The 14,876-nt window shown below is 38.6% G+C and overlaps 1 protein-coding gene across 2 annotated transcripts in view; it reads left to right on the top strand.

Moving 5' to 3' along the window:
* LOC123818033 (TIR domain-containing adapter molecule 2) overlaps positions 1–8,435 on the top strand; it is a 49,163-nt gene extending 40,728 nt beyond the window's left edge. Inside the window, exon 4 of one of the 2 annotated variants that reach the window (XM_045837904.1) lies at positions 7,446–8,435. In XM_045837904.1, the coding sequence (XP_045693860.1) occupies positions 7,446–8,091 (646 nt within the window). In that variant the 3' untranslated portion in view covers positions 8,092–8,435. Of the gene's footprint in view, positions 1–7,331 lie in introns of both variants that reach the window. The other variant, XM_045837903.1, reaches the window with a different exon arrangement.
* Positions 8,436–14,876: the final 6,441 nt, after the last annotated feature.

The raw sequence follows: 14,876 nt of genomic DNA, 5'->3' as shown, positions 1-14,876 counted from the left end.
CCCTCTCTGAGCCCTCCCTCAACACAGAGCCACAACTCAGTGAAGTAAGTCCCCCCCCCCCCCAGTGAATACCTAAGGCTCCACCCCATACAACTTAACAGGTGTGCTAAGACAAGGAGTCAAAACAGCTCTACCTAATACACAGAAACCAACACAAGGAGGCTGCCAAATTGAGGAGACACAAAGAAATGTGGCTCAAATGAAAGAACAGAACAAAATCCCAAAAAAGAACTAAGCAAAATGGAGATAACCAGCCTACCAGAGGCAGAGTTCAAAACACTGGTGATCAGGATGCTCAGAGAACTTGTTGAGTATGGCAACAACATAAAGGAAGAAATGAAGGTTACACTAAGTGAAATAAAAATCCACATCAAAGGGAAGAAGGCTGCGATTCAAATCAATGATTTGGAACATAAGGAAGAAATAAACATTCAATCAGAACAGATGGAAGAAGTAAGAATGAAAAAAAACGAGGATAGTATAAGAAGACTCTGGGACATCTCCAAAGGTGCCAACATCCAAATCTTAGGGATGCCCCAAGAAGAGGAAGAGTGAGAAACTGAAAACTTACTTGAAAAAATAATGAAAGAAAACACCCCTAATTTGGTGAAGGAAATAAACATATAAGTCCAAGAAGCACAGAGAATCCTAAATAAGTTGGACCCAAAGAAGACCACACCAAGACACATCATAATTAAAATGCTAAAGGTTAAAGATAAAGAAAGAATCTTAAAAGCAGAAAGAGAAAGTTACCTGCAAAGGAGTTCCCATAAGGAACTTATGAGCTGATGTGAGCTGATATCTCAAAAAAAAAAAACAAACAAAAAAAAACAAATACTGCAGGCAAGAAGGGATTGGCAAGAAGTATTCAAAGTGATGAAAAGCAAGGACCTTCAACCTAGATTACTCTGTTCAGCATAGCTATCATTTAGAATCAAAGGGCAGATAAAGTGCTTCCCGGACAAGGTAAAGCTAAATGAGTTCATCATCACCAAGCCATTACATTAAATTTTAAAGGGATTTATTTAAGACAAAGAAGATTGAAACTATTAGCACTAAAATGACACCATACTCACAACTATCAACTGAATCTAAAAAGAAAAAACCAACAAACTAAGCAAACAAGCAGAATAGGAACAGAATCCTAGCTATAGAGAATCCTAGCTATTTTGGAGGGTTATCAGCTGGGAGGAGAAAAGGGGAGAATGGGGGAAAAGATGCAGGATTAAGAAGCATAATTGGTAGGTACAAAATAGGAGGGGTGGGTTGTTAAGAACAGTATAGGAAGAGAGAAGCCAAAGAACTTACTTGCACAACCCATGGACGTGAACTGGGGTGAGGATATTGCTGGAGGTAAGGGGGTTATTGGGTGGAGGGGGACAAAAATGGGAAAATTGGGACAACTCGAATAGCATAATCAACAAAATTACTTAAAAAAATTAAGTTGGTGAAAAAGACAAGAAACCATTGATTTTACATGTATTCGCCAGAAGATGGTGCTGTTTAGATAGGAAAGAACTTAAAGGCTGAAGGAGTCTAGTACAGTACTAGATTCCTTAATTTTAAATGTGTTAAATTTCAGAGGCAATGATTTAAACACAAAGCTTTTTCTGTAGTAAACACATGGGCAAGTTTAAAAATTGTATATGTGCAAACATTTTATTATCTAATTATTTTTAATATATTTTATTAATTATGCTGTTTCAGTTGTCCCCTTTTCCTCCCTTCACTCCCCTCCACCCTGCACACCCCCTCTCACCCACATTCCCCCACTTTAGTTCATGTCCATGGGTTGTACATATAAGTTCTTTGGCGTCTACATTTCCCATACTATTCTTACCCTCCCCCTGTCTATTTTCTACCTACCATCTATGCTACTTATTCTCTGTACCTTTTCCCCCCTCTCCCCCTCCCACTCCCCTGTTGCTAACCCTCCATGTGATCTCCATTTCTGTGGTTCTGTTTCTGTTCTAGTTGTTTGCTTAATTTGCTTTTGTTTTTGTTTTAGGTGTGGTTGTTAATAATTGTGAATTTGCTGTCATTTTACTGTTCATATTTTTTATCTTTTTTTCTTAGATAAATCCCTTTAACATTTCATGTAATAAGGGCTTGGTGATGATGAACTCCTTTAACTTGAACTTATCTGAGAAGCACTTTATCTGCCCTTCCATTCTAAATGAAAGATTTGCTGAATACAGCAATCTTGGATGTAGGTCCTTGCTTTTCATGATTTGGAATACTTCTTTCCAGCCCCTTCTTGCCTGTAAGGTCTCTTGAGAAATCAGCTGACAGTCTTATCAAATTATTATTATTATTTTACTTACTGTTTGGGAGCCTCTCTTCTCAAGTGGTCATAATGTTTTAAAAATGCAAACATTAAATCTTAATTTTAGGGCAACAAACTTTTAAAGAAGTCCGTAATAGAGTTCTCCAGGGAAACAGGGCTAATAGGTTAGAGAGAGAGAGTGGGAGAGATGGAAGGAGGGAGGGAGATTTATTTTAGGAAAGGGCTCCCGTGATGGTGGGGGCTGGCAAGTCAGAAATCCACTTTTCTTTTTCTATCTAGACTCACTGTCAATAATTTCATGTAGTTTTTATGTTTTAAATATAATCTATACACAGATAAATACCAAATATACATCTTCTGGCTGTACTTCTCTTCCAAATTCCAAATTCCAAACTCTATATTCTGTGCCTGCTCAACATCATTAGCAAATCTTGTCATACACTGTACTGTGCACATAATGTCTGGTTGTCATCAGTAAGATGGATCATTTGGATTAGGGTGGTGAATCTGTTATACCTCTGAATTTTTTTGTTGTATTATTAGATTTTCTATTTCAGATGCATTTGTTTTCATTATATCAGTTGCTGTTTAAAAGAAATCTCCATAGCTATATCTTTTTTTCAAATTGCTATATTTTTTATCTTTTTTTCTGTTGTGTATTCTATGATTTTTTTTTCAAGCCTTTTTGCCATATTTAACTGATATGGATTGGTTTCATATTCATTTCATGGTGTTTGCTCCTTGATTTGTCTACAGTCTCTCTTTTCATCTAATTGTGTTGTCTCATCTTCAATATTTTAAAAATATTTTTATTTATTGATTTTAGAAAGAGAGGAAGTGGGGGAGGGAGAGAGAAACATTGCTTTGTTGTTTCACCTGTTTATGCATTCATTGATTGTTTCCTGTATGTACCCTGACCAGTGATGTAACCCACAACCTTGGTGCATGGGGACAATGCTCTAACCAACTGAGCTACCCGGCCAGGACTAATGTTTTTGTTTTATTGGTAACATATTCTCTTTATTGTCTCCTAGAGCAATATTAATCAAAGTGCTTATCTGTAATATAAGAAGCACACACCCAATGTAAACCATTCTGGTTTCTTCATAGAAAATTATCTTACTATGAAAAAAAGTCAGCTGAACTGAACAGCATACTTAAGTGATGTAGTTGATTGGCCTCTTGGCACAATCTCCTTGCCTTGTCGTAGGCCGGCACCAGAACATTCAGAGAGGCAGCTTGTCCGTGGACTGCACTTTGAGTAGCACTGCCCCAGAGCATAAGCGTTTGTTGTGTTGGTTTTTCTTCAGCTTCTTTGGTGCGTATTTAATAACAGTAATAGCTGCTAAAGATTGGGGGACATTGCCATAAGTCCTTTTGATCTTTATAGGTACTGTAATTATATACTAAGACCCCTAAATGTGGGTCCTATAATTATTACCATTTTACACATAAAATCAAAGCACAAATATAATTGGTAATTTATATAAAGTCTCCCAGTTTTTTTACAGCAGAACTGGGATTTGCATTCATAGTCTGATTCTGGAGCATGTAGTTTTTGTATGCTATGATTCTTCTTTATGTTCTTTTTTATTTCCTATAATATTTTTGAATATTTGCCAAGCTGTTCTTTCCATCTTAGTCCTGTTTAATGTGGAGGATTCTGTTCTATATCTTTTGCCTAGATATAGAGTGGATACATTCCGGACCATCATCCTTCATATCTCAGAGCTGTTCTGATCTTCCCTTCAGAATCTCAGTTTCAGGGCTTCATTCTGATGGGTTATATTTTTCCACTTTTCTCTTGCCTAAGGGGATGTGATTAGCTCTGTTGGACTGTGGGCAATAATAATTGGTAGCTGTGGTGGTCTTGGATCTTTGCTGTGGCAAGGGAGGGAGAAGTGGGTGTCTCATTGTATCATGATAAAAACAAACAAACAAAAAAAAAGGTTCAGTCTTACAGAGAGTGATTTGGCCAAATCATTGTTATCACAAATGCATTTGTCCTTTCATACAAAAACTCAATTTGGTAGAATTATTGTACAGATGAACTTGCACACATATGAAATGACTGTTGCCTGAAGTTATTATTGCAGCACTGTTCATAATAGTAGTAGACTAGAAACAACTCACATATCCAGGAACAGGGATAGTTGTAGTACATCCACATGCTGGAAGATTATGTCATTGTGAAGAAGAGTGAAGTTCTCTATGTGCTGGTGTGGAAAGCTCTGAAGCCACGGTGTTAATGATAAAAGCAATCTATGTATGTACTAGTATTTGGCTGTTTGTGTGTGTGAATGTATATAATATTTTCCCAAAAAATAATATATAAAAATATATGCAACACACATGTGTGCACATGTGCGTAGTGTATGTACATGCCTACAACACATATGTGTATACCTACATCTAGTACATGTGCGTTGCATATAATACATATATGTAATGCATATACATTGTATATAATACTTTTTTGAAAAAGAGAAAAAAGAATATACTATATTTATAAAGAAACAGTAGAAAAATATAGGAGAAACTCATAAAATTGACCAGTGGGAGGCCATGGGGTAACTGGATGGATAATAGTGGGTGTGAGACTCTTCAACACAATTGTTTTCAGTGTCATTAGGTATTTCAACCACTACCTTTTCTTTAAAAAGTAAATTGAAAAGTGACGCACACGTGTTTTCATTCCTGTGAATGTCATCTCATGTGTGTCTCCCCAGCGGCCACCCTCACTCTCCTCCCATTTCACTGAGGGAAGGAGATGAAACCTAAGTGCTTCAGACCTGGTGCTGACCATGCCTGATGGGCAAGGAGAACTTGAAAGGGAGCTTTCCAGGATTCTTGTGAGCCTCCTCCCCTCCACCCATGTCCATCAGCATTCCATTCCTTCCTTCTGTTCCAGTAGAGCCCTCTTTACTGATGGAGTTCATTGGCTCAGAGAGCACAGTCGAGTTCTCTCCTTCTTCTAGCCTTGAGAACTAACCCCAATGATGGATCAGGACTATCCCCCGTGTGGAGTCTCTGGTGATGAGAAAGGTCTCCAGCACATGGCTTTCCACATCCTCCCACCTTGGCTATCTCCTCCCTCTCTCCTTCCAAATTAGAAGGTCATAGTGAAGTTTTTCAGACATTGTCATTAAATTTTTTCTCTCTGGTCTACTTAGGGTCAGGGTGGGTGGGAGGGCTTGAAAGTTCAACAGTATACCATAGATTTCTGGAGTGTTTTGCTTTTTTTCTGACATATTTGGAAAAATAAGATGAAGTTGTAATTCTTTTTTAGAAATTCAAAAAATATTGCAATTGGCTTAGACACACCATTTTACCTTAGAAATTTTTGACATTTTTATGATTATCTTGTATTACTTCAAGTGCACTTGTCTGCAGCAACTCGTGATCAAAACAATGATGTTAAGTTGCTTTAACAAACCTATCTCAACGAATAAATGAACATCATTTTAACAGGCACAGAAAAGAGATGTCTCTGAGTGGTTTAACAATTATGTCATCATGCAGAGGATGCTTGTTTCTGCAACTTTGCATAGTAAAACCTTTTTTTATAATGCAGTAACAAAGTCAGCAGTTAACCCTAAACAATGAAAAGAGTTCAAGTTCACTTGTTTTTATTATTTGGGATGTATGTATATATGTGTATACGTATGTAGCAGCAGTTTGGAGTTATCATGCCTAGAATGCCTCTTGGTAATTGGCATACTTCACTGTGGAGTCAGAACCTGAGGTACAGATACAATAAATGGCAGACAGTAGCAGTGATACCTTCCCTATTCAGAGGCAGTAGCAAACCCTTTCACTCTCTATATATATATTAGAAAGAAGTTCCCTGTGTTTCTTTTTTATTTTCTCTTCTCATAACTATTTTCCATCATTTTTGCTGAATGATTTCTAAACCTGAATTATTTTGACATATGGAGCTGTGTTACTTATGTTATTATGAATGTAATTCTGATTTCTTACTGAACTCTGGTCTTTGTCCATGAACAATAAATAAAATGCTCTGGAAAATAAACAATGTGGGCCATGTTTGAAAATAGGAAGCCTATATTTATGTATCCTAAATTTTCTTTTGATAAAAGAATACGCTATATAACTGCCTATTTTGGAGTTCCATTAACATTACCAGCATTATCTGAGAATTTATTTAAATTAGATTCACATGGAATACTTTTCTTTCATGGCTGATCAAATTCTTCCACTCTTAGAATTTTTAAAATAAAAAAAATGAGTTTAGACAATAATGATCTTTGTTGATTTCACTGGACAAAATCACAAATCTTTGTTTCTAGATTTCACTTCCAAACCAAGATGTTAATTTTTCCCTAGGTGAATAAATGTGTTTTATTCAGTATTCCCAGGATTAGCTGGAAGAAAGTATGCCTTACTTTTCACAACCCTTATTATAATTTCATTATAATTTCTCCACCAGCCCCATTACAGCAGTAATGCCTGACCTTAGACAAATAAAAAAGCTCTAAACCAGTGATGTTGGACATTTTTGATTTTTCTATGCTGAGTCAGTAGGAGCTGCCTGCTAGCCAACTTTAGGATATTTGTACTCTGTTTTGTATTTGTGTTTGATACAAAAATAAATTTCATACTTAATATTTGAATATTGTTTCTTTAGATTTTCATATTTCTACTCCACACAATAATTTGATAATGGAAAAGTTATATTTTAACTCCAAATTGATAGGGTGCTATGGTACCTCTTCATTATAATACCAAAGTAATTCATTTTAATCTGGAGGTTTATAGTACTAATATAATGCCATTTAATATTTCCAAATGTCTCCTATTACATTTCCCTGGACACCTCAGTTTAACTTACCTTGGACTATCTGTAGTAGCCCTTAGAAGCTCACAAAAGACAAGTGATTTTGTTTCCCAGTGATCTGTTTGGCATTTCTTTCTAAGGACCTATGTATTGTCATGTTTTTGAGCTTTTCAGGTTGAATGCAAGTTTATATTTTTAATGTTTTGATTAAATTTACAATGTTCTCTTTGTTATTTCTTCTTTTAGAATGAAAAGAAATGCCAAGAATTAAAGCTTTTCTCTTCCGACTTGGATATTTATAATGGGTGTTGGGAAGTCTAAAATAGATCCTTGCTCTCTTTCTCTCTCTTTGGGTAAAAGCCACAGTGTGGATACAAGTCAAAGACATCATGAGTCAGATTCCAGGAACTCTAAAATCCCCCTGCGTGATGTTGCTGGGCACAGCAGTACAACAGAGATGCCAACAGGAGAGCAGCGGGGAGCTGAGGGAGTGGATGGGATGTCTGACGATGAAGCAGAAGAAGAGGTGTTCTTCAAATTTGTGATATTGCATGCAGAAGATGACATAAGCGAAGCTCTCAGAGTCCAGGATCTGCTCCAAAATGGGTTTGGCATCAAACCTGGAATAATTTTTGCTGAGATGCCAGGTGGCAGGCAGCATTTACAGAATTTAGATGATGCTGTAAATGGGTCTGCATGGACAATCTTATTGTTGACTGAAAACTTTTTAAGAGATACCTGGTGTAAGTTCCAGTTCTACACATCCCTAATGAACTCTGTTAACAGACAGCACAAATACAACTCTGTCATACCCATGCGGCCCCTAAACAATCCCCTGCCCCGGGATAGGACTCCCTTTGCTCTTCGGACCATCAATGCCCTGGAGGAAGACAGTCGTGGCTTCCATATACAAGTTGAAAGAATTTTTCAGGAGTCTGTGTATAAGACACAACAAGCTATATGGAAAGAGACGAGAAAAATGGTACAAATGCAATTTATTGCCTGAGATGGTGCACAGAACACATGGCTGGCTCTTTTCTTATAAAACAAATGATTTATCTTCACTTCAGAAAGCAATTTCCAGGAAAAGTTTAAATAAAAGAGATCCTGTTCTATAGGAACCCGTGGAGCACAAGGAAAATGAATTCCTGCCAGACAATCAAAGAATTGTGGTATTTTTTGATGTTTCGGTAAACTTGAGAATGTCAGAGTTTCAAGAACTTTTCTGTCACAGTTTTCCTAGTTCATGAATATGACAAAGGATATTTTCAATTCATAGTCCTTGTGTTGCATTTTGAATAAAAAAAATTATATGATAGACATTTTAAAAATATAACACTTTTCACCCTGGCCAGGTGACTCAGTTGGTTGGAATATTGTCCTATACACCAAAAGATTGTGGGTTCGTTCCCTAGCCAGGGTACATACCTAGGTTGTGGGTTCAATTCCTGGTTGGGGCATGTATGTAAGGCAATGGGTTGATGTTTCTCACATCAGTGTTTCTCTCTCTCCCCCCTTCCTTTCTCTTAAAAAAAATCAATAAACATATCCTCAGGTGAGGTTTTATATATATATATATATATATATATATATATATATATATGTAACACTTTCACTGAATTTTGTACTTAAAAGACACACATAAGAATGGCCCTGAGAGATCTGATCACCCTCCCTCTTGAGATGCCCCTCATGAGTGTTGTGATAAAGCACCCCCGTATTGTCACCCAGAGATCTGGTTAGCCAGGATAGAACATGTGGAGTGTTGAGTGCTGATGAGTGTGAAATCAGAAATAGATGTGAGAATGGTGGGACTTTGAAAAAGAATCCAGTCAAATGTATTTTCCTTTCTGCTGGAATTTGCACATTTGGAGGCAAGTACCACCAGGAATTAGTAGCTCAATTGATAGTGTGGTGGTTAGAGACTCCACGGAGCAGGGTGGAGATGTCCAATGGAGTCTGAAGCTCCCCATGTTGGTCATCTCCTACACCCAGGGCTTTATTTGCAGAGCTTCTGAGAGGTTTTTGATTGTGTGTCCTTGGCCAGATATTCTTTAATCAATTACCCCTCATGCTAACCTTTAAAAAGTTTCTCTTATGCACCAGGTGTTCTCAGGTGTCTCTCTCTGTCTGCCCCCACTTCTCTCTCTCTCTCTCCATATTCAGAGTTGGGATAGAAGTAGATGTGTTTTATCACCTCCTCTTCTAATGTCCCATGCTCATACCAAGCCAGAGAAGCCCCAAACAGACCTATTCCTTTCCCTCACAGCTCTTCTGCCCCAGCTGAGATGGGGATCGTCAAGTACAGACCAGGATGGAGTGTGGTATGAATCATGCCGTGTTATAATGCAAAAAGCACCTGACAGGAGATCAAGAGACCTTGTTCTAGTTCAGTCTTTGCTACTGAGGATGAATGTGGCCATTGCAAGCTACTTCCTCTTTATCTGTGAAATAAAAGGACTAGATTGATGGGCTTATAAAGGCCTTTGTTCTCTCCAAGAATGTGAACAACTGGGAACCAGAAAAGGGAACAAGCAAAAAAGAAAAAAATAGAATTTTGTAATGCTGATATATAATATAACTTCAGGAGGCATGTCAGTTTACAAGGAAAGGGTATTATATATTTACAGCTTTTCTCATGCTGCCCATTATACTTTTATAGTCACAGAAAAAATTGTAATACATGTTTATTCAGATTTTAAAATATATATATTTTTATAAGGACCCTTGAGCAAAGACATTCTGCCTGATTTTTCTTTCTCCTTATCCCACTTCTCCAAATCTAGTCCTGGGGTCTGCTCACAACGGTCTGCATTCACCTCTTCGTAGTCAGGAACCAAAATGTTCCATAAGGAACATACCGCTGAGATCGTGCAAGTAAATCTCACTTCCTTCTCTACTAGTGAGTACTTAAAGAGGAGATTGTTTTCATTCCATAGTGACATTTTCTTAACCTCAGTCCCTTTCCATCATAGTAGCTTACTACCTTTTCTTTTTCAGTTTTAATAGCATTTTTTTTTTGCCATACTGCTTCCTGTATCTCAAATTTCATACACCAACAAAACATTAATCACTCATTCTTTGTGCCTACCAAACTCAGATCTATTGATGGTGGATGATATTTCTTAAATAAATGTTTTTATTCTTTACCCTTTACTAAACTTGATTATGACTAACTCTGTTAAAGATTGTGGAGAAGTATTGTGAAAAGAGGCACTAATCTGTGCTCCTCTGTACAGCACCAAGCACAATGTCTCTCTCAATGTGTCATTTTTATGATGAAAAATGTTAAGTGCCAAATAACTGTGTATGTTGAACTTCACAGTTGTAACAAGGGATTATCAAAATAGCTAAACTGAGGATGGAAAGAGGTAAAGGTATGGGCTTAGTCCTGTGTTTGTGTGCGTTTACATATGTACACGCACATAGATTTAGATTTACACACACAGCCCACGGGGAAGTTCTGGAGAATTATGCCACATGCTGGAGAGCTTCCATGTTGAGTCCTCTGTGGGCCCATTGCCCACCCTGCATCTTCGCAGAAGAATCTGAGTTGTGCCTTATGCAACTGGGATTCTTTCAGCTGTAAGAAACAGGAAACCAATGCACACGACCTGCACCACAGGGTAAACTCATCCTCCACCTTAACACGAGGTCTCCTAATATATGGTGCCTTAAAAAGTTTCTACAAAGTGTAATGTTATTACACCTTATGAAGGAATAACATTTTGATACATGCTACAACATAGATAATAACCTTGAAAACATTATGCTAAGTGAAAAGAAACCAGGCACAAAAGGAGAAATATTCTGTGTACCTAAAATAGGCAAATTCATAGAGACAGAAAGAAGAAGAGAAGTGACCAGATGCTGGGGGAGGGAAGAATAGAGAGTCCTGTTTAATGAGTGCTGAGGGTTTCTTTTGAGGGTGATGTAGTTCTGGAAGTGGACAGTGGTGATGGTTGCACAACATTGTGAATGTCCTTGATGCCACCTAATTGAATGGTTAAAGTGGCCAATTTTGCATGTATTTTACCAAAATAATTTTAAAGCCCCAGGTTCTTTCCATACTTTTGCTCAGCCACCCTCAGAGTTGCAGTCAGCCTCCTCTCGGTTGCACCCCAGTCACCCCAGTCGTTCCTTTGTCAGGTGCCAAGTACAGACATGGCACGTCCAGCCTAAGAAGATGACGGGAGGGGTCCACTCAAGTAAGGAAGATATTGTCATTACTGCTTTACTGAAAAGTGCTTATACATGGGACAATAATTTAATTGGTTTTGTTATTATTTTAAAATTCTCTCCATCTGCACCCTAGTGGATTCCTCCCACTGCCTCCCCTTCCTTGTCCCCTCCAGCGCCTCTGCTTTGGAGTCAGCTCATCTGGGTTTGAATCCCACCCCATCCTTTATAAAATGTGATCTTAATCAAGACATCTAGCCTTTCTGGATTTCAGAGCCCTTACCCAACAAATAAAGGTGATAATACCTCCCTGATAGGGTTGTTTTGAGGATTAAATAATATGTATGAAGCACTCAAATAGTTCCTGACACATAGCTACTATACCAGTTCTATGCTAGTAGAACTATTACTGTTGCCTACCCACATTTAATCTGCACCATGGGATGGGGGAGAGGGCAAATGTGAGTTTATAACTACCCACACCCCACCTCTTGGAACCCTTGCAACTTGTAGGAGATAGGTTTTAAACAGAAGGAAAGACACGGGGCCTTGTTTCCATGTGTGGACAGTTCCCATCTGGACACTGAAAACTGAGAGGAGCCCCCTGAATCGGAAGACATGTGCCAGCTGTTGATAGTAGGTGTGAGTGTGGAGGGAACAGTGGCCGGGAGGATGAAAGCATGGCCCCAGGACTGTGACAAGTCACAGACGTGAGTTCATAGACCATAAGAGCAGGAAGGTGGAGTCCAGGAATGCCAGCTCTGAAGCCAGTTCAGGAGAATGACCCAGGTGTGGACGCCTCAGCTGTCTTGCTCCTCATACTCAGAAGCAGCAGATAAATGTAGCATGCATTTCAGTTAGGGGCAGGGTTCATTTAACTCAGCCCGTTTCTGGGTCTGAGCAACTTCTAGATAAGTTTACCTTGTTTGGGAACACGGGTTGGATGAAGTGTAATTAGACTGTTCCCTCCTAGGGTGGGCAGAGGGGGTAGTGAGAGAAGCATTTACCCGTTGGCTCTTTCCTGTCCTGGTGAACTGGGTTTCTACCCTGAATTCAAGGTAGCTGGGCTTAATCCCTTCCAGTGCAAGTCATGGCTGTTTTCCATTTAATTCCCTTGTCCTGCCCCTTTGCAGATCCTAAGACATTAATTGGGCCTTGGAGTGGACCCAAAACCTGCCTTAAGGGCCAGGCCTCAATGTGTAGGAAGTGACACAGCCAGTTACAGAAGCAGCTCCTTGGGTCCTCACATTGACTGCAGCTCATTCTTAAACCCCACGCCTGGTTGCTGACTGTGAACAGTGTCCAAAGCCTGAAAAGCCCAATCACTTCAGCTACAAGTAGTAAAGGCTAAATTGGCATGTAAACAACATCTTGTAGAGCCATCTTCTTGCTCATCAGAGGGTGCTGTAGGATAGAGGTCAAGGTGATTTTCACAGACTCATGGGGAAATCTGACTAGGCACCAAGGTTGCTGAGGACTTAGGGTGGCTCTGTATAAGCATCCAATTCAGAATCGTCTCAGTCCATATGCCACACTTCACTGTTGAGTCAGGCTGTTACCTACCTCAGGTAAAGCCTCTTGACCCATGATTAGGGTGGGGCTGGCCCCAGGCTGAGAAGCTGTTGCCACAGCTGCATTGCCGGCAAGGTGAGGTACAGTGTATTTGCCTTGGGCATTCAACCCTGTTCCTTTCGTCCTCATTGCCAGGTCTTAATGTCACCTGCTGGGCAAGTCACAGAATGTGACTGTACCCTCTGTACTTGTAGGAAAGGCTGAAAGACAAGGAGTAAGTTTCAGAAAGCTGTCGAGCATCTGATGATATGAAACCTTAGCATCTGAAAATTGAGGACCCTAAGCCAATGACCAAAAGGAAAAAACTCATAAAAGAGGACCAGTGTTGTTGTCCATGAACCTGATGTTTTTATGAGATTCCAAGTGGAAAAAATTGTACTAGATTTGGAATATTTAGTAGCCGGATAAGAATAATAATATGAATTTTTATTTTAAGTCACACTTGGCAATCCACATTGTCAACACATTAAGTTTGAATTGGAGTAAATATTATAGTATTTGAAAGTGCCATTAATTAATAACTCAGAGCATGAACATTATTTGATTAAAAGCTCACCAAGTTAACGTGTGTGTGTGTGTGTGTGTGTGTTAGTGGCGGGGGGGGGGCGGGGGGGAGACATTGCTCTCTCTCCTCCTCTGCCAATGCCCCAGCTTTCACAACTGTTTACTCCAGCACCTGTGCTGGTTCACACCTTCCTCCCTTTCTGGCTTCAGCAAGAATTTTTCTGGGGAAAAATAGTTCTTTAGTTTACCACTCCTCCCATTCTCTTCAAATAGAGTTAGTTCTGAGTCATTTTACTCTGAGGTGGATAAATAGGAATGCTTTTTATAGCATATAACAGGAACCTGCATTTAAGCAGTTTCATAATCTAATTAGGTATGTTCCTTTCAGCCACCTACTCAAACAACAGGTTTAAAAACAAGGAAATCTGTACAAATTAGCTCCTCCCAGGGGATTTCCATGGATACATTGGACAGAACACGTAACCAGCTTTAAAGATAGATGTCGTAAGGATATTTATAAATAAAAACATTATACGTGAATCTAAAATTATATCGTGGTAACAGTTGTACAGTTCAGCAAACATATAAAAACTATTGCGCACTTTAAATGGGTAAGTTTATGGCATGTAAAATATACCTCAATGAAGAATAAACAAACAAAAACTCCACAAACTGCAACAACAAAATGCTATTGTGATTTGGAACATAATTTGACAATAGTAATGTTGAAAATGGGCATATTTACAAACCTAGCAATTCCTCCTCTGGATGTGTACCCTAGAGAAATTCTCCTATGAATACCCAAAGAAGCAATTGTGAGGAGGATGTCTATTGCAACATTCTTTGTAAGCGAGGAAAAACTGGAAAAAATCTAAATGTCCACCAGTAAGAAAATGCAGAAATACGTTGTTAGGCACATACAGTTGAATACTATAGAGCATTTAAAATAACTGACAAAGCTGCATATATCAACATGGGTAAATCTCAAAAAACATGAAACTGGGGAGAGTGGAGCAAGTTGCAGCATAATATATATAATTTATATAAAGTTTTAAAACATACAAGACAGCATATATATTTAATGGATACTTACATAAGTGATGGTATATTATTTTCTGTATGTTTGAAATAATTCATAGTCATTTTCTAAGCACAGTCATGTTAAGTGCTATAGAAATTTAAGCCCTGGCTGGTGTAGCTCAGTGGACTGAGTGTCATCCTGTAAACCAACGGGTTGCCAGTTCCATTACAAGTCTATGGCACATGCCTGGGCTGCAGGCCAGGTCCCTAGTAGGGGGCACTTGAGAGGCAACCACGCATTGATGTTTCCCTATCCTTCTCCTTCCCTTCCCCTCTCTAAAAATAAATAAATAAAATCTTTTAAAAAATTAATTACAGATGTGATAAGTTGAGGAATGAAAAAATGAGGAAGACTCAGTGGATACATAAATTAGAGAAATCCATGCTGGTAATAATTGATTTCATTCTTTATCACCTAATGTGATGGGCACTAACTTCACATCATCTCCATGTTCT

The sequence above is a fragment of the Phyllostomus hastatus genome, unplaced genomic scaffold (assembly GCF_019186645.2).
Source record: "Phyllostomus hastatus isolate PE091 unplaced genomic scaffold, TTU_PhHast_1.1 phas_contig_254, whole genome shotgun sequence".
In the NCBI taxonomy this organism is placed as follows: Eukaryota; Metazoa; Chordata; class Mammalia; order Chiroptera; family Phyllostomidae; genus Phyllostomus; species Phyllostomus hastatus.
This window is presented reverse-complemented; position numbering and strand designations above follow the sequence as displayed.